This window comes from Carassius carassius, chromosome 6, assembly GCF_963082965.1.
Source record: "Carassius carassius chromosome 6, fCarCar2.1, whole genome shotgun sequence".
NCBI lineage: Eukaryota > Metazoa > Chordata > Actinopteri > Cypriniformes > Cyprinidae > Carassius > Carassius carassius.
Window position 1 is genome coordinate 35,643,047 of NC_081760.1, and position 21,617 is coordinate 35,664,663.

Here is a 21,617-nt window from a genome sequence, read left to right on the forward strand (position 1 = left end):
CTAATTAAGGACTGATGTCTATTTATTAAAAACTACTTACTTTAATTATTGTAACATTTAAATCTATTTGATGCTGCTTTCACGCCTCCTGTCCTGCCCTCTCTAGCGCTGGAGGCGTGGTTTTTTTCCGGAGCATTCCCAAGCCTCATTCTAACTGTGTCTGCGGTGGTGGGAGGAAGACTCAACGGAGATGACTTAACACATTGCTGGGAGATCTTTTTATTTTCTTTCGTTTAACTCTCTGTCAGTAAAATTGTAGTTAGTGGTAAAGTACAGCATAGTTTTGACAAGTATCTTGTGCTGGTGTTTTAAAGACGAAAACATATCTGATAGTTTTTGACTTGTTTAGCTGATTTAGATTAATAACCAGCAACCTAGTTTTCTTTTTTTCAATTGTAACAACGTTTTTACATTGTTTCCATTCCATTCCAAAACCTTAATAAAATCTTCCCTTACACCATTTTCATGATTTCGTCCTTTTCAGAGTTTAAAAAAAACACATAGCTTCCCAACACTTCTCCCCCCTCCGAAATTCCTTCTTAGGTTCATAAGTTCATATTTAGGTCACTGGGGGGTGTACAGGGAGGGGAGGGGGTGTACAAACAGGTGTCCAGAACAGATGGCTTTTATGACCCTCATCAATCAAATTTTTGGAGACAAGGCACCCTGGATCCTCTCTAGTATGATTAATGAGGCCTATTTTGTTCTTAATTACATGACAAGTAATGAAGACACATTTGATATCAATGAGTTTTACTAAACAAAAACTGTTGTTTTATTTTTATTTATTTTTTTACTGAAATGTCACGTCTGATAGTGGCCCACATGCTTTGCATGATAATATAGTTCTATTCAATTCAAGTTTATTTTTTATAGCGCTTTTCACTATACAACCGCTGCAAAGCAACTTCATAGAAAATTAAGTTTCTACAATATTTAGTAGTAGCTTAACAGTAGTGACGGTCTTTTAATGTACATATGGCAGAAATGTACAGAAAATTTAAGACGTAATCACAGACAACAGACAATGAACACTATTAACAACAAATATTATATGATGCAATCAAACTTATAGCAAAATTGGGTAGTTCTGTACTGTATGTTGTTTCAGGGGCATCATCTGAGGTCCTCTGAATAGTTGGCATCATCTCTTCTCAGGTGTTCTCGATTCAGAATGAAGCTTGTGTAAATCCTAGTAAATCCTAGGGATGTAAATGCTTGGCAAAAACAGAGAAACAAATACAGAGATTATTAGTGTAGCTGGTGTTCCACCCAAGCAAAATTGATTAGTTTAACCAAAGATAAAGAATAATAATGCACATTTCGTCAGCTATAACCGCAGTACAAGATTATGAGATGCATTATTTGAATGCTTGGCTGAAGAGATTTGTCTTTACCCTAGATTTGAACAAAGAAAATGTGTCTAAACCCTGAATGTTAATTTGGGAGCCAAATACAAAAAAGTTTTACCTCCTTTTTAGTGGACTTTGCTCTCCTAGGTACCACCAGAAGTCCAGAGTTTTGCGACCTAAGGGAGTGTGATGGATTGTAGCGTGGTAGAAGACTAGTTAGTAAGGCTGTGCAAAAAATCGAATGTGATTTTCATGCGCATCTCATCAGTAAAGATGCTCCTGTGATTAGAAGTATATCTCCAGCACGTGCGTTCAGATCAGGGTTGCCAGGTTTTCACAACAAATCCTGCCCAGTTGCTTCTTAAACCTAGTCCAAAACTAGCCCAATCGCGTTTCCATGAGGTTCCCCGATAGAAATTGCTTCCCGGGGTTAAAATATACATTTTTTGGAAGGGTTGCCTTGGTAAAATTCGCATTTTAGGGGCTAAATATCACGTTATTTGTATTGGGGTTGCTTCAAACCGCGGACATGAAAAACAATCGCAGACTTGGCAACACTGGTTCAGGTGGAGCGGCAGTTACTACACAGAGCCGTAGTCTACCGACAACTAACACAAAATCGTTTTCAAAATCGACAAACAATCGCCTGCGATTTTAACATCGATTTTGTGTAGATTGTCAGTGAATTACGGCTCGGTGTAGTAAATGCCAACCAGTGTTGCCAAGTCTGTGCTTGTTTTTCATGTGCGCGGGTCGAAGCGACCCCAATACAAATAATGTGATATTTAGCACCTAAAATGCGAATTTTACCAAGGCAACCCTGCTAAAAAACTGATATTGTAACCCCGGGAAGCAATTTTTATCGGGGAACCTCCTGGAATCGCGATTGGACTAGTTTTGGACTAGTTTTGAGAAGCAACTGGGCAGGATTTGTTGTGAAAACCTGGCAACCCTGATCTGAACGCACGTGCTGGAGATATACTTCTAATTACAGGAGCGTCTTTACTGATGAGATGTGCATGAAAATCGCATTAGATTTTTTGCACAGCCCTACTAGTTAGGTATGCAGGAGCTAAATCATTAAGGGCCTTGTGGGTAAGTACATCTGTCATTATATATATATATATATATATAATGACAGATGTCATGCCGCACCTGCATAGAAAAGAGAAAGACAGAGAATAATAGAGGCAGACAAAGAAAAAGAGAGAAAGTCATTTCTTGTTATCACACTGCCGCCTCCAGCAGCAGGCATAGCTTCATTACAGGCCTCTCTAAGATGCTGGTCTTCGTTTGGAGGCGGACAGAGCGCACAACCCCATTCACATCTGATCTGACATCCAAAACTTTCCCCATCATCCAAGATCCTCTTGAAGCTGTAGCATCTGCCACAAGAACAACATCTCTAGGTGTAAGGTTTCTTCTTAGTGCTGTACATTTTTGTCTCGGTTGCATCAATGGCAGGTACTCAGAAATCTATCTCTTCCAGAAGAGTTCCGCCATGTACTGTATCTGCTTCTGGTCAAACAATCCTGGTGGCATAATTGGTTTACCTTTCAGCAACAGAATGTGATTCAGCGTCAAAGCTTCCAGGTCATTTGAATCATCTGAGGACCTTGTAATAGGCCTGTCATTCAATATTGCTTCAACTTCACAAAAAATTGTTTGGAGTGCTTCATCGTCCAGGGTCTGCTGTTTAAGGACAGAGATAAGAACACTCTTCACTGAGCGAATCAAGCGCTCCCAAATGCCACCCTGATGGGAAGCTGATGGAGTGTTAAATCTCCATTCTATACCGTCCTGAAGAAAGGCTCTTTGAATTTTACCATGATTCAGAGCAGTCAGAATTTCCTTGAGCTCACGGCTGGCTCCAACAAAGTTAGTTCCATTGTCAGACCTGAGAGTTAAAACTGGGCCTCATCTGCAGATGAACCTTCTCACTGAATTTATACAGGAGTCTGCATCCAATGTGTATGCTACTTCCAAGTTTACAGCACGACTAGTCATGCAGGTGAAGAGCACTCCATATCTTTTGAGAAGACCTCTGCTTCTTTTAACTTCAATGGGACCAAAATAATCGATGACAACATGAGTGAAAAGGGGCTTCATCAGTTAACACTCTTTCAGGAGGTAAGTCCGCCATTTTTTGTTTAAGGAGTCTTCCTCTGTTGCGTCTGCAAACAACATAATCTGATATGACCTTTCTAGCAGCAGAGTTTGCATTTATAATCCAATACCTTCGCATTAAACTGGACATATATACTTTCTCCCAGCATGACCTATCTGCTGATGAATGTGGCGCAGATTTAGTGTTGATACATGCATATCTTTTGACAGAATAACAGGACGTTTGGATTCCACTGGCAGTGAGGCTTTGCTTAACCGACCACCCACTCTGAGAATCTCACCATCCATCACTGGGTCCAATCTGTACAGTGGACTGTCCTTGGATATAGATTTCACACCACTCTGCAGCGAGGTAATTTCATCCTTAAACCGTTGATGTTGTACCTACCGAGTGATTGACAGCTCTGCCCTGGTCTCATCTTTAGGTGTCAGACTCTGTCCTTTGAGCTTAGCCTTAAAGCTCTGCATTTGGCTTTCCACCTGTTGATGACAGTCTGTAATGTCCATACTGAGGTCAGCAGAGACATAAAGCTCCTTTCTTCTATGTCCCAATAACACAAGAGTATCCTTGATCTTAAGAAGCCAAGCTACAGCTACCTGCAATCTCTTCCAAGATGAAAAGAAATGAATCAGGTGGCTCATAGCATTGTCTGTGTCTTTAACAACAGCATTCACTGGCAAATCCCTTTTGATCTCAGGGTCAGCACCAGGAATCAACTGATGATCTATAATCTAATTTAGACTAGCCATCCTTGGACTTATAAAGGAAATCAGGTCCCATCATCCATCTCCTTCTATACAGGAGATCCTCTGCCCTCATTCCTCTTGACGCTTCATCTGCTGGGTTTTCCTTTGTCCCCACATATCTCCACTGATCAACATCAGTTGCCACTCTAATGACTGCAATTATTTTGGCCACAAAGGTATAGAATCGCCAGCTTTCATTTGATATACATTTAAGGACTGTTGTGCTGTCGGTCCAGAAAACTGACTTCTCCAGCCTAAGTTGCAACTCCTTCTGTAGCATGTGGTGTATTCTAACAGCGAGGACTGCAGCTGTTAGCTCCAGGCAAGGAATTGTTGTCTACTTTAGTGGAGCAACTCTGGCCTTCCCAATCATAAATGCAACATGCACTTTATTATCCCTTTCCAGTCTTAAGTATGATACAGCTCCATACCCAACCTCACTGGCATCAGAGAAGTGGTGAAGCTGTACAGTGACAGGGTTGCCAAAGTCATTAGGCTTAATGCAACGATCAACCTTGAACTTTGCCACCTTGTGGAGATCTTTCAACCAGCCAGCCCATTGCTTAGTGAGAACATGGGGAAAATTTTCGTCCCATCCAAAGTTTCTATTACAGAGTTCCTGCAGTAACAACTTAGCCACCATGCTAAATGGAGCAAGGAAACCCAATGGGTCATAGAGGCAGCTGACCACCGAAAGAATTCCTCTTCTTGTCTGTGGTTGCTCTTGTGCTGAGGACTTAAATCCAAATTGGTCAGTCTCAACATACCACTGTAGTCCTAATGTACGTTCAACAGGAAGTTGATCAGTATCTAAATCCAGCTCCACTATGTCTTTTGCTCTGTGGCCTTCGCTGACAGAGCGCAACACTGCACGACTATTGCTGACCCACTTTGACAGAGTGAATCCTCCTTTCTGACAAAGTGCAGTTAAATCCTTCCTTAATCCTAAATCATTTTCCTAGCTTCCTCTTCTGAGGCCATTGAACGGAGGCAATCATCGACATAAAAATAGTTTTTCACTGTACTCACAACCTCTGAAGGGAAGTGTTCTGCATTGTCATCTGCAGTTCTCCTCAAGGCATAATTGGCACAGCTTGGCGATGATGCAGCTCCAAATAGATGTACCTTCATGCGGTATTTCTGAGAAGCCTGTGCAGTGTCACCACCTGGCCACCAGAGGAAGCGGAGAAAGCTAATGTGCTCATTTGAGACATGAACCTGGTGAAACATAGATTGAATATCAGCCACTATTGCAATAGGTTCCTGCCTCAATCAGTTGGTGAGATCAGGGCCTTGCAAAAGCTGACAATTGAGCGATGTTCCTTTATATGAGGCTGCACAGTCAAAAACAACTCTTAGCTTGCCCTTCTGAGTATGATACACCCCGTGATGAGGGATATACCACACTTTACCATTGCTCTTCTTCAACTTCAATTAGTTTTGCTGTACTACTGACAATATCCACAAACTTAATATCTTCTCTGGACATTTCAATCTGCTCTTCTGATGATTTCCAATTAAAGTCATGGTGATACTGCTTAACAAGCATTTTTTGCAGGTGTTCAACAGAGAGGCGATTTGCTGTTACAGCTGAATAGCCACTCCTACCTCTACAGCTTCCACCATGAAGAGGAACATTAATGACCCAACCAACCCTGGTTCTGACAGTGTATGGGCCCTAATCTTGGCTATTTATTACTTCCCACGGCTCCAAAACCTTAGGGGCGTCTGTTCCAATAACAACATTTGCATGAATGTCATGGAGTATTACATCCTTCAAATACGGCCAAAGCATATGTTTGTGTGATCTTATTAGTCAGTTTGCTTCTGACCTTTACTGCAACAATATAGAAAGTAGAATGATCTTCCACACCAGCCCAAGTATGGCCACACGTCTGAAAGGTTACGGTTGAATCACCTAGAAGGCTCACAGGATGTTTGGCTTGTTCTGCAGATATGCCTTTATCGGGTGTTTCTGATTACATACATAGCAATCCAGTCGACTCCTACAGTCCTTACTTGTGTGGCCTACCTTCAGGCAACCCAAACAAATACCCTTGTCCTTAATGAAGTTGATCTTGTCCCGGTGTGCCTTGGCTTTAAACTGTGAGCACTGACCTAGTGTGTGATTTCTCTGCAGGCAAAAAAGACAGCAATGAGTGAAGGGGGTGCTATGTTCTGTAGGCCGTGCCATAGCTGCTTCCCTCACAGGAATGACATTCGTAACGTAGCTGCTCCTCCTTCCTTCTTTGTCGTAGCTGGCTGCTACAGGAGGCCTTAACGATAGGATGTTGAGGATCTTGAATGTTTCCAAAAACTGGATCGAAAGCAATTTTCACTTGTCTCTCAATAAAATTTACAAGATCAATGAATTTAGCTCTATGTCCACTTCTTACTTGCAGATCGCATGCAGTATTCCTCCATTTTTCATTTAGTCTGTAAGGAAGTTTTAAAATGATACTCCGCATGTTAGATGGTAAGTCCAGTTCCCTCATATACATTACTTGTTCTGTTAGGTTTGAACATCCTCGAAGAAACAAAGAGAATGATTGTAATCCTTTTACATCTTCACCTTTAACGGATGTCCAGTTAAATATTTTTTTCCATGTAAGCAGATGCAATTTTATATTCTCCAAAATTATATATCTCCAAAATGCTGAGCAAGAAGACTCTTGGCTCTTTGATAGCCTTGATCTGGAGCTATATGTTGACAACTATGCACAAGATCATTTGGCTGCCCCCTAGTATACTGTTCAAGGAACTGCAAACAGTCGCTGAGATTATTCGTTTTCTTCTCCACTACATTTTACATTAACATTTACATTTAATCATTTAGCAGACGCTTTTATCCAATGCGACTTACAAATGAGAACAATAGAAGCAGTCAGGTCAACGAGAGAACAACAACAGTATACAAGTGCCATGACAAGTCTCAGTTAGTCTAGTATAGAACGCATAGCCAGGTTTTTTTTTTTTTTTTTTTATAAATGAAAAGACAAGAAAAGGCTATAATGAAGGATTTATATTGAAGAGGATCTCCATCAAAAATTTGCAGATTTCTTGGAGGAAGAACAGATGATATATTTTGCTGAACCAACAGTGCAGTGATTTCGTTTTGTTTTTGCATAATGCCCACCATGTCATTTTGGTTGTTACCGCTTTGAGTTCGAGAATTTAATATATGTCCCATTTGACGTCCATTTGCAGTCTGTACTTCTTGATATGGAGCTTCTGGCCCAAACGGCCTTCCATACATTCGCTCAGCAGTCCTTGTCTTGGCCTAAAAACTGATGCCGGATCAGGTACAGCAAGAACATCATTTTCAGGTGGGACAAAGGCTTTGGCAAGAGGATCTAAACCGATGGATCTTTGAGCTTTGCTCCTCTCCAAATAAGAGTTTGTTCCATCAAATAGTCTTGAACCACGCTGTGATGAGTTCACTTCTAAGACCTGACGCCTTGCAGTTGTAGTGGCCAAATCTGTTTCAAGCACCAATTGCTCCTTTTCTCTACGAAGCCTTTCCTCCTGCGCTTCTATATGATGTTTTTCTTTTTAAAGCTTCGGAGCGTTAAAGAAGAGCTGCTCTCTCAGCCTCCGCATTAATGTGCGCCGCATAGTGTCTTCAGCTTGTATTCCATCATTAATGCATCCTGTGTCGATAGGTTCTTTTGGCTGTATGTATGGATAACCAGCCTTAGACAGCCACTCCTTCACATCTTCAATAAATGCATGACATGATTTCATCTTCTCCTCAAAGTTTTTAGTTTTAGTGATAAATATTTGTTCACTGTGTCTGCATTTTCATTTAATTCTATTAAGGCATGGATTTTATCAATAACCTTTTTAGCCTGGAAGTCAATTTAATTGACCGCTTTGATTCCGGCCTCTCCACATCTGGCATTTTGTTGCAAACTTATAGCCTAATTGTTTATAATATCAGTGAATGTTCACAATTGGGCAACAAGGCTAGCAAAAGAAGGCAACGTTTATTGAAACAACTTTGTTTTAGAAATCAAATCCTCTTCATCCAAACAAGGGCACACTGCACTGGCTTTATTTTTTATGAATATAGACCACCTAATGCCTCGATAATTCAACAAGTGCAAAGCCAATTAAAGCAGTCCAAGTTTTAAGGTTCATGTAACTTTTCATGAAACAGTTTTCCCATAAGACATTTCTAGCAGTACATACCAACTGGAGATTTCTTAGCTCAGTTCCGGCCTCTGTCTCATGCCAGCAGATTCTCCATGAATGGTGATTAAAACAATCCATGCTGATTTTCCATCGGGTATCCCAATAATATCCGAAGTGAATTCCAAAGAAAGTTTTTCTTCTTTCTTTAATCAATGGGTGGGTTTTTTACTTGTTGTAGTGGCCGTTTGTCAACAAACAAAAATAAATTAAACTTAAATCAAACCTTCAAATGACAACTTCTAGCACCCTGGGCAGGAGATGTACGCAGGCAAGAAATAAATCTAATTCAAGCTGGATTCAGGGTTGTGGCTGGTTTATTTGTTCCAACTGAGCAAACAATAGAGCATCTCTCGCACTGGTAAAAAACCATATGACCATCACCCAGGTGCGACAGGCCACCTCCTACTTCCTACCTACTGTATATTTACCTTAACCTGTGCCCACTACTGCCCTCAGGTGTCTAACTCAAATATTGTAGTTATTAAACTAACCAAAAATAAAAACTAAACATATAAATAAAACAATTAACTAAACAAACAAAAGAATAATACCAGGATATATATTACTAATATGAGCAAAATCATAATAGTAAGCAAATTAATTAACAGAATTACCACTACTGAAAGAAACTAATCTAGCTCCAACAATATATATAAATACTGTTCAGTTTCTTGCACAGACTGATCGTTTTCTGTCTTTACACATCAGTGTGTCATCACAAGTCGCAGAGTTTAATTCGGTTTTATTTTTTTTATTTTTTTTTTATTGTATGTTTTAGCCATGATTCCCATCCACTTCCATTATAAGTCTGACAGTCTGTAACGGTTTGAGTTCAAAATCTCTGTCTGTGTTGTGTTGTGGTGGACTATATCTGTTTCAATATCAGTGTTTCAATATCAGTATTACAGGTGCTAATAAGACATGAAAGGGGCAGGGGAAGTCATGTCCTAGTGATTAGAGTGTTTGATTATTCCTAATCCTAAGGTTGTGGTTTTGAGTCCCGGACCAGCAATACCACGACTGAGGAGCAATGCACGGAACCCCGTGTGTGCACTTTGGATGGGTGAAATGCAGAGCATGAATTCTGAGTATGGTCACCATACTTGGTTTTATGTCACTCACTTTCACTTTCAAGAATATGTAGTCAGGATATTTAGACAAAAGCAGCATTTTACAGCCAATTCAAGCCTGCCATCTGCTGGCCAAATAAAAGCTTATCTTAAAAAAAAAAAAAAAAGCCCAAGAGTAGGATATATGAGGGACAGAGAGTCAGAGAGTAACTGGGGAATGCAGGCACATCTCTGCAATTTTGTTTCAAAAGTACAAGTAGTGAATGGCATAAATAATAACACTGCTGATTAATTTAAGGCTATGTTATGGTGATATGACAAGCTGTCACTGGGGTAGTGGGAAAGGTACTGTCCCAGTGACAGCTTTTGTGCCTTTTTGATGGACAGTGTAGAATCTTTGCTCAGAATAGTTGCAATGAAAATTTTTCTTCAGAAAATTCTAATCTAAAACGATGTTCTTTCGTTGATTAGCAATAATAGTTTATTTATTTTCTGCATTCGTTATTACAGTCTTCCAAGTCCACCTGCACTGTGCCAATTTCGCCAGTAGATGGCCCTTTTGCTCCCTGAATCTCTTTTAATCGAGCCATGTACGTGGGTATGTTGGTGGGTGGAGCAAAACAAATTTTATCAAAAAATAAAATAAATTTAGAAAGAAAATTAAGATACAGGTTATATGAGTATTCTAATCATCAAGTTTGATATTTTTCTTATTCTTTTTATTCAGTATTTATTTATTTAGTTTACTATTGAGATTTTGAATCCAGGAAGGAGGAAGAAAGCCTTTTTTTTTTTTTTTTTTTTTTTTTTTTTTTTTTTTTTGAAATGTCAGTAAATGTCTGCATTGGAATTACTATAATAAATTTAAATTAAACACCTACATCCAGAATGAGAAGGAGAAAAGCTCCACATCTATTGGACAATGGCTGCCATGGATGAAAGCAAATAACTACTGTATGCTGATTAACAATCTTTTCATGCTGTTATCCAGAATCCACTGATTATTTAAATTCCTTTCTCAACAAGGCAAACATGATCCCAAATGGATTTCTTTGCTACAGTTTAACTATACTTAGACTGTATAGGCTTTTTCTGTAAAAATGTAGCATTTTTCATAATACAGTTTTTATCATAAAAATCATAAAAATAATCCATTCAGTCCACCAAGTAAATGCAGTAGGCGGCACTATATGCCTTTTTAAACGCTTACTTGCATATATTTGTTTATCAAGAGACTATGAATAAATTATAACATCACTTGATTTTTAACCCAAGGGTGGGATAAATATAGGATAGAATATGTGTTGGGTTAATTTTACCCAGCAAATTGGATTATTTAACCCATCATGGGTTGATGTAACCCAGCTGATGGGCTGATTCATTTTAGAACTAGTCTAAATATTTTTATTTTGTATTTTTTTTTTAGCTTTATATATGAAAATATGTTTTATAATTGTAAAACAAATGACAGGATTGGTGTTTTTTATTTGTTTGGTTTTTTCTTTTTCTTTTTTTTCTTTCTTTTTTATTTCTTTTTATTTTTATTTATTTTTATTACAAGCATCACTGAACAGTTTCTGTGAATATAGTGTTATATAATGGGTTAACTTCTACCACACCACACCCAAGGATTCATTTCTTAAACTTGATTGTAATGTCGGGAATGACAACAATTTCACTTATCTTGATTATCAAAGAGGGCTCTTAAAATAAAATGACTGTACTTATGCTATAGCCTACTTAGGCCTATAAGTAGCCTACTTATTTACTAGCATAATTATAAATAAATAATATTTTGGTTTTTCTATTATAACAAAACACATTTCAAGAAGATTCTTTAAAAACATTAATTGTCTCTTCGATTAAGTAACCATAATTATAATATAAATATAAATATAATTTTCTGGAAATTGTTAAGCTCGCTGAATCCCACCCGCACCCCACAGCTACAGAGATGTTCAATAGCCCTAACGATTTTATCGAAATAAAACCAAATAGGTCGCAACTGAAAACAATATACGTGAAATGAGCACAACAGCAAATGTTAGGCCTACTGATCAGTCATCAAAAATACACATTAAACTATTGTGCATTGAAGCATCAGAAGTTCCACTGATTTGTTTTTCAAGGTTTTTACCTTTGTTAAGAAAAAAAAACACGTATCCTTTTATTTCAAATATTGTTAAGCAGATTCAAATATAGCCTATTGTCCGTCTGAATTATTATTATAGGTCTAATATACCTATACTGTATACTATCTTTCTTTTTATTGGTATTTTTGACCCGAAACCGTTGAATTTATAATGAGATCCGCGATGCTTATCTGCAGGAAAATAACTATGTAGGGGAACAGGTTAATTCTATATGCGCGTCTCGGCACTACGAGTTCAATTGTTGAGTAGGGCTAGTGACGCTTCATTACTGAGGCGAAACATTCTCAAAAACGTCAAAGAGGCCAGTGAAACGAAGTCTCAGTATGCAAAGAATGCATGGGTAAACCTAGTGTCTTTTGTGTCGGTCTCTTTTGACATCTAACATGTGTGGTAATCGTGATCAGTTGACGTAGGATTCATACGAAGATCATGTGCTCCATGATGATCTGTCTGTGGTCACAAAAATTATTAAACTCATAAGAAGCTGTATGTTTGATGTTGTAGGCTATTTTATTATTTATTTATTTTTAACTGCTAATGCCATTCTATTCTCTATTGTTTCCACAAGCATCCATGCAGTAATATCTACAAATTAAGAGATTTATTATTTATTATTTATTATTAATGTGTCCTCAAAGAAATCGTTCTATCCCGCGAATTTTGGATACATTTAATATAATGTCTTAAAACAATCACGGCATGTCAGTTGCATACGCCTATAAATTAAAAAGTGCAACTAAGCTATGTGGCTTTATCAAGTCACTTAACAGTTTCTATAAATAAACACGCCTATAATAAATTGGTGCACACGACAGACACTTAAGGCACAATACAAAAGATAAACGAAAAAAAAAAAAAATCCATATACGTATCAGTGCATATCAATGAAGTAACAAACCACAAATCAGGACGTCACTAAGTGGTATTTAAGAGGCAACGCCAGTCCACACCATTCAAGAGAAGTGGAAGAACTGGAGCGTTGAATAACTATTGGACCACTGTGACAACAGCGGATTACAGGTGAAGGTGTTTAATATAATATTATCTGCTCAAGGATTGGTAAGGGCATTTTATTTCACAAAATATATTTGTTTTAATTATATGTATATGATAAATTATTTTAATTGTTAGGAATATTACACCTAGGGCATAATAACAAAGCATTACTATTTTAATATCATTTAAATATATAATACAATTTAAATTTTTTGTCATTTTTGAAGTTGTCTGTGTTCTATTACTGGTAAATGTATTTTTTTAATGAAACGTATGTAGTCAGAATACTGAAGCAGTCACAGTAAATTGCAGTCACAGTATAACATTCTGTTCACAAAGTAATTATTAATATAATTATTTAAAATAATTCTATACTTATAATTATAAGTAATTGTTTATCTATATACAGCACATTCCTATTATCAAGGACCTCAGTTCGTTTACAAAACCATTTGTGTTAAATATTAAGGAGTCATAATAAAATAATATTTAGTGGAATTGATTTTAGTTTTGTGAAATCTAGTGATAATTTTAACTGGACTAATCATGATTTAAAAATGTATGGTGTCCAGTTTTTCCAGATGGAGTAGATAATTTAGTTTATAACTTAAATCAAGAATGCAAGCTTTTGCATGGTACTTTGCTGAAACCATGAAAATAATGTTTGTAGATTAGTTTTATTCTATCCTCTTCCACATCTGATGCAGGTATCTCTGGTAATATCATTTGGATGCAGTGATTGTTTATATATATATATGAATGTTTAGTTTTCTTTATTGCTACTTTATTATATAATACTGGTCAAAAGTTTGGAAATATTCAGTTTGTTCATGTTCTTGAAAGACATCTTCTATGCATTTGAAGAATTAAGTGACACTAAAGACTGGAGTAATGGATGCAAAAAAAAACTTTAGCTTTGCATTACAAAATTACTGTTTTACTGTTTTTTATTATTATTATTATTATTATTTTACATTAATCAAATAAATGCAGACATGGTGATAGGTGGCTTATCAACAACATTATACAACTTTTAACTGATATATTCATGTATATGTGTGTGTATTTAAACGTTGTGTTTATTGCTTCCTTTGCAGTCTCTAATTATCACCATTGGATTCTTTCCAGAATGGAGGGAAAAGCTTTTATTATAATGTGCATTTTTATTGGTAGGTGAATCAAATGTAAAAACAAATCCTACAAGAACAACAACAATAATACCTCATTTCACTTAGAAAAAAGTATATATGTTCAAAATAAGTACTTAAACAGAACACCGTTTTGTCTTCTCTAGCAACAACGTATTCAACAACCACTACAAATCTTGCTGAATCATCCACTAGTACAGCAGGAGTTACCACAACAGCACCACAAACTACTGTTAAAACAACCGAATCCTCCACAACAGCTACAACAACAGCAGTGCCCTCAACAACCTCTACAACTCTTGCTGAATCATCCACTAGTACTGCAGGAGTTACCACAACAGCACGACAAACTACTGTTATAACAGCAGAATCATCCACAACAGCTACAACAACAGCAGTGCCCTCAACTACCTCTACAACTATTGCTGAATCATCCACTAGTACTGCAGGAGTTACCACAACAGCACAAGAAACTACTGTTACAACAACAGAAACCTCCACAACAGCTACAACAACAGCAGTTCCCTCAACAACCTCTACAACTCTTGCTGAATCATCCACTAGTACTGCAGGAGTTACCACAACAGCACCACAAACTACTGTTACAACAACTGAATCCTCCACAACAGCTACAACAACAGCAGTTCCCTCAACTACCTCTACAAATATTGCTGAATCATCCACTAGTACTGCAGGAGTTACCACAACAGCACCACAAACTACTGTTACAACAACTGAATCCTCCACAACAGCTACAACAACAGCAGTTCCCTCAACTACCTCTACAAATATTGCTGAATCATCCACTAGTACTGCAGGAGTTACCACAACAGCAAAAGAAACTACTGTTACAACAGCAGAATCATCCACAACAGCTACAACAACAGCAGTGCCCACAACAACCTCTACAACTCTTGCTGAATCATCCACTAGTACTGCAGGAGTTACCACAACAGCACCACAAACTACTGTTACAACAACTGAATCCTCCACAGCAGCTACAACAACAGCAGTGCCCACAACTACCTCTACAACTCTTGCTGAATCATCCACTAGTACTGCAGGAGTTACCACAACAGCACCACAAACTACTGTTACAACAACTGAATCCTCCACAACAGCTACAACAACAGCAGTTCCCTCAACTACCTCTACAACTATTGCTGAATCATCCACTAGTACTGCAGGAGTTACCACAACAGCACAAGAAACTACTGTTACAACAACTGAGTCCTCCACAACAGCTACAACAACAGCAGTGCCCACAACAACCTCTACAACTCTTGCTGAATCATCCACTAGTACTGCAGGAGTTACCACAACAGCACCACAAACTACTGTTACAACAGCAGAATCATCCACAACAGCTACAACAACAGCAGTTCCCTCAACAACCTCTACAACTCTTGCTGAATCATCCACTAGTACTGCAGGAGTTACCACAACACCACAAGAAACTACTGTTACAACAACCGAATCCTCCACAACAGCTACAACAACAGCAGTTCCCTCAACTACCTCTACAACTCTTGCTGAATCATCCACTAGTACTGCAGGAGTTACCACAACAGCACCACAAACTACTGTTACAACAACCGAATCCTCCACAACAGCTACAACAACAGCAGTGCCCTCAACAACCTCTACAACTGTTGCTGAATCATCCACTAGTAGTGCAGGAGTTACCACAACAGCACCACAAACTACTGTTACAACAACTGAATCCTCCACAACAGCTACAACAACAGCAGTGCCCTCAACAACCTCTACAACTCTTACTGAATCATCCACTAGTACTGCAGGAGTTACCACAACAGCACAAGAAACTACTGTTACAACTGAATCCTCCACAACAGCTACAACAACAGCAGTGCCCTCAACAACCTCTACAACTCTTACTGAATCATCCAGTAGTACTGCAGGAGTTACCACAACAGCACAAGAAACTACTGTTACAACTGAATCCTCCACAGCAGCTACAACAACAGCAGTGCCCTCAACAACCTCTACAACTCTTGCTGAATCATCCACTAGTAGTGCAGGAGTTACCACAACAGCACCACAAACTACTGTTACAACAACTGAATCCTCCACAACAGCTACAACAACAGCAGTGCCCTCAACAACCTCTACAACTCTTACTGAATCATCCACTAGTACTGCAGGAGTTACCACAACAGCACCACAAACTACTGTTACAGCAACTGAATCCTCCACAACAGCTACAACAACAGCAGTTCCCTCAACAACCTCTACAACTCTTACTGAATCATCCACTAGTACTGCAGGAGTTACCACAACAGCACCACAAACTACTGTTACAACAGCAGAATCATCCACAACAGCTACAACAACAGCAGTGCCCTCAACAACCTCTACAACTCTTGCTGAATCATCCACTAGTACTGCAGGAGTTACCACAACAGCACAAGAAACTACTGTTACAACAACAGAAACCTCCACAACAGCTACAACAACAGCAGTGCCCACAACAACCTCTACAACTCTTGCTGAATCATCCACTAGTACTGCAGGAGTTACCACAACAGCACAAGAAACTACTGTTACAACAACTGAGTCCTCCACAACAGCTACAACAACAGCAGTTCCCTCAACTATCTCTACAACTTTTGCTGAATCATCCACTAGTACTGCAGGAGTTACCACAACAGCACCACAAACTACTGTTACAACAGCAGAATCATCCACAACAGCTACAACAACAGCAGTTCCCACAACAACCTCTACAACTCTTGCTGAATCATCCAGTAGTACTGCAGGAGTTACCACAACAGCACCACAAACTACTGTTACAACAGCAGAATCATCCACAACAGCTACAACAACAGCAGTTCCCACAACAACCTCTACAACTCTTGCTGAATCATCCACTAGTACTGCAGGAGTTACCACAACAGCACAAGAAACTACTGTTACAACAACTGAATCCTCCACAACAGCTACAACAACAGCAGTGCCCTCAACTACCTCTACAACTATTGCTGAATCATCCACTAGTACTGCAGGAGTTACCACAACAGCACCACAAACTACTGTTACAACAACCGAATCCTCCACAACAGCTACAACAACAGCAGTTCCCTCAACTATCTCTACAACTTTTGCTGAATCATCCACTAGTACTGCAGGAGTTACCACAACAGCACCACAAACTACTGTTACAACAGCAGAATCATCCACAACAGCTACAACAACAGCAGTTCCCACAACAACCTCTACAACTCTTGCTGAATCATCCAGTAGTACTGCAGGAGTTACCACAACAGCACCACAAACTACTGTTACAACAGCAGAATCATCCACAACAGCTACAACAACAGCAGTTCCCACAACAACCTCTACAACTCTTGCTGAATCATCCACTAGTACTGCAGGAGTTACCACAACAGCACAAGAAACTACTGTTACAACAACTGAGTCCTCCACTACAGCTATAACAACAGCAGTGCCCACAACAACCTCTACAACTGTTGCTGAATCATCCACTAGTACTGCAGGAGTTACCACAACAGCACAAGAAACTACTGTTACAACAACTGAGTCCTCCACAACAGCTACAACAACAGCAGTGCCCACAACAACCTCTACAACTGTTGCTGAATCATCCACTAGTACTGCAGGAGTTACCACAACAGCACCACAAACTACTGTTACAACAGCAGAATCCTCCACAACAGCTACAACAACAGCAGTTCCCACAACAACAGCAGTTCCCACAACAACCTCTACAACTCTTGCTGAATCATCAACTAATACTGCAGGAGTTACAACAACAGCACCACAAACTACTGTTACAACAACTGAATCCTCCACAGCAGCTACAACAACAGCAGTGCCCACAACAACCTCTACAACTCTTGCTGAATCATCCACTAGTACTGCAGGAGTTACCACAACAGCACCACAAACTACTATTACAACAACAGAATCATCCACAACAGCTACAACAACAGCAGTGCCCACAACAACCTCTACTACTCTTGCTGAATCATCCACTAGTACTGCAGGAGTTACCACAACAGCACCACAAACTACTGTTACAACAACTGAAACCTCCACAACAGCAGTGCCCTCAACAACCTCTACAACTGTTGCTGAATCATCCACTAGTACTGCAGGGGTTACCACAACAGCACAAGAAACTACTGTTACAACTGAATCCTCCACAGCAACTACAACAACAGCAGTGCCCACAACTACCTCTACAACTCTTGCTGAATCATCCACTAGTACTGCAGGAGTTACCACAACAGCACAAGAAACTACTGTTACAACAACAGAAACCTCCACAACAGCTACAACAACAGCAGTTCCCTCAACAACCTCTACAACTCTTGGTGAATCATCCACTAGTACTGCAGGAGTTACCACAACAGCGCAAGAAACTACTGTTACAACAACAGAAACCTCCACAACAGCAACTTCAACACCAACAGATTCATCCACAGTCTTAACATCTATAACTGGTACATCCACCAGTAGTGAGGCAGTCACCACAAATGTGACACAATCTAAACCTGTGGTGTCTACAGCTGCAATAGTTTCTAATTTTTCTACTGCTTCTACAGAATCTACAACCTCTACAACTTCTACAACCTCTACAGCATCTACAAACTCTACAAAATCCATAGCCTCTACAGCGTCTACAACCTCTACAGCATCTACAAACTCTACAACATCTATAGCCTCTACAGCATCTACAACCTCTACAGCATCTACAAACTCTACAAAATCTATAGCCTCTACAGCATCTACAACCTCTACAACATCTAAAGCCTCTACAGCATCTACAACCTCTACAACTTCCACAGCAACTACTGCAAAAATACCAACTGAAGTGCTAACAAATCTAGAGTTTAGCTCTAATGAGACATTTATCAGTGCACTCAGTAATGAAACCAGTGAGGAGTTTAAGAGTAGATCTAAACTTATCAAGGATGAGGTTAGTTAAAATCCATTTATTGTATTTACTAGAACACACTCTTGACAAACAACTCAACTAGATTCTCAAACTATATGATGTCTCTAATTATTTGATATTTATTCCAGCTTGAGCCTGTCTACAAAACTAAGTATCCTAACTTCCTCAGATTGATTGTCCTAGGATTCAGGTAAATACAGTGTATTGCAATATTGATTATTTTCTCTGTTTGTGTGTATGTGTGAGTGGTCCTGGTGTGCTTTCATTATGGGAACCAAATGCCCCCACAAGGATAGTAAGACCAGTAAAGTTGAAACCTTTTTTGGTCCCCATCAGAAAACTAACTTAAATCATACAGATTATTATCTGTAAAAAAAAAAACCCTACAATAGCAGAAAGTCTTTTGTGAGGGTTCATAGTAGGGTTAGGGTAAGGTTATAGAAAAGTATAAAAATCATAACACCTATGGAATGTCCCATATGTGTGTGTGTGTGTGTGTGTGTGTGTGTGTGTGTGTGTGTGTGTGTGTGTGTGTGTGTGTGTGTGTGTGTGTGTGTGTGTGTGTGTGTGTGTGTGTGTGTGTGTTTGTTTGTGAAAGAGAGAGGGGGAAAAAGAAACCTGCAATAAACAGAATTTTAAAAGGTAACATTTATTAATTTTTTACTTTTTTATATTTTAGACCAGGCTCAATCATCTCATCAACACAACTAGCTTTCAGCTTGAACGAAACTATCCCATCCGTTCAAGATATTTCAAAGACCCTCTTGACAGCAGTGGCAACAGGAGATGTAAATCTATTGAAGATAATCCCTGAATCAGTTTCAGTCAATGGTTCAGGTAAGATGTACTACACACTAGATTTATAGTCTTCTATACCTGTAACTAGTCTATAACTATGAATCTATAGGGATGTCCAGCTAATTTGCTTATGTTTTTATTAATGCTTCAGCTACAACTGTTGCTCCTGCAACAAGTACAGCAACTACAACAACCACAGCAACCACAGCAAAGACAGCAATCACAGCAACTACGGCTTCAAGCGGATTAAAGATAGAATCCACTCTGTTCCAAGCAATATGCCTCATTATTATGTCTAAAATATTAAGCTTTATCCTATAGATCCCTTAAACATATATCAACCAAACATGAAAACTGTAACACTGTAACAAATTAATTTAACACAAAATGTATTTATAATCATTATTTAATGGTATATAGTGTTTCCCATTTTAGCACACACTCAAATACTAGTATAGAGTAACATAAAGATAAGTTTGATAATGCATTGTTCCTGAAGAATATAACAGTAGATATCTGTTTAACAGCAGGCTGTTTTCTGGGAGGGAGAAGTAGATCTTTTCACTCATGCATTTCCTTTAAATGTAAACATTGTGAATGTTGTTTAACAATTTTTATGTTAAATACTGACTATCCTACTTCTTTTTGTTTGTCTAAGTTCTAACATTGTAATGTGTACTATTTTATTAAATAAAAATATTTATTAAACTATGTTGTCCAAAATATTTTGCTTTCATGAATAGACACTTCAATAAATACTATAAACCTGTCTTTTTATGGTGTTCACTGCTCAATTAAATTGAAAGTGACGTGACATGATATACAGCCAAGTATGGTTCGATGCCTTGCTCAAGGAAACTTAAGTAGTGGTGTTGCTGGCCCATGACTTGAACCCACAACCTTAAGGTTAGGAGTCATACTCTCTAACCACTAGGCCACAACTTCCCCTTACAACTACAGTAGACTATGTTTCTTGCCTAAAAGTAGGCTTGCATTACCATGTTTGGGATGACACTATCATGGCCACCTTTGATGATTCTTGGCAGCTAATCAAGTAAGTGAATGAACTGCCTAACAAGTTGTATGTGTGTAAGAGTGGGATAAACAGACACAACAAGTGACCTTTTTTAAGTCCCCTCCAGCAGGATTCTGTCCCGCACCAGCCAAACCACTGTTATTTTTAATAGAAAATCAAGCATAGGATGCTGTGTGCATGGTTTGGCATGGCAGAATGCGAGCAAAGAGTGCTTCCTTTATAATCACTAAAAAGATGACAGATCAGTTAATCGCGATCTCACAAAGCTTTGTTATAACAATGAATATAAGCACAATTAATCTTTTATAATTTCTATACTTTGTGCATTATAAGGATTCGTGAGCACGCAAATTTCAGCACTACACAAGAACTAATTTTGGGTGGTGAGTGGATTATAACTTTAACTTAAAATTATATTAATTTTTTTACTGGTACAAAAGTAATTCCATAGAGAAGCCTCATTACGGTCATCACAATCGCAGATGGTGATACCTAGGATTCATGGACCGCAAGGTCCCACAGCCATGGGACATCATTCTGGCTGTGGTCTGCTTCCATTGACTGGAGCAGATTCGATAACACTTTCTATGAAGCCTGTATTTATAATACATTATAAGGGTATTCTCAAGGCATTATAATGAATGCACAATGCATTATAAAAACCTTATACCAACTCATGAACAATCATAACAACAATTATAATACATCTTAAAACTAACGTATTTGTGGTTATAAGTTTAAGAGTATGATTATTTATAACACACAATGAATACCATATTAAATCTACTTCAGTTAGAGTAAAATGGACTGTATCATATCTTGACATTGTTTATTTAAGATCTGCACAGTCTCTTACTATAGCTTGTGAGTGGTTAGATGTAGAGTGTTATTTGAGGGTTTCCTGTGGAGCTAATGTTAATTAATTGATGTGAGATTAATACTCCAACTGAAAAAAATGCATATATACTGAATGAATAAGCTGAAGTATAGTTAGTTTATCTGTTGGTTGACCATCAAAATAAAGTGTTAGCATATATTTACAGTAGCAGACTCT

At 38.5% G+C, this 21,617-nt stretch overlaps 1 protein-coding gene across 1 annotated transcript; it reads left to right on the forward strand.

The window, feature by feature from the left end:
• The first annotated feature begins 13,684 nt into the window (after positions 1-13,684).
• Positions 13,685-19,963, forward strand: LOC132141709 (mucin-2-like). Its single transcript, XM_059551373.1, has 7 exons — positions 13,685-13,808; positions 13,934-14,452; positions 14,501-15,697; positions 16,220-18,750; positions 18,858-18,919; positions 19,409-19,566; positions 19,679-19,963. Exons 1-7 carry the CDS (start codon positions 13,688-13,690, stop codon positions 19,846-19,848), a joined length of 4,758 nt encoding a protein of 1,585 aa, XP_059407356.1. The 5' UTR covers positions 13,685-13,687; the 3' UTR covers positions 19,849-19,963.
• The last annotated feature ends 1,654 nt before the right edge of the window (positions 19,964-21,617 follow it).

Excerpts from the sequence above, each read along its gene's own strand:
- LOC132141709 (XM_059551373.1), top strand. The coding sequence starts at position 13,688 with ATGTATATGTGTGTGTATTTAAACGTTGTGTTTATTGCTTCCTTTGCA. Across the intron at positions 14,453-14,500 it reads TCCCTCAACTACCTCTACAA|CACAAACTACTGTTACAACA; the intron begins ATATTGCTGAAT and ends CCACAACAGCAC. Across the intron at positions 18,920-19,408 it reads TTGATTGTCCTAGGATTCAG|ACCAGGCTCAATCATCTCAT; the intron begins GTAAATACAGTG and ends TTTATATTTTAG.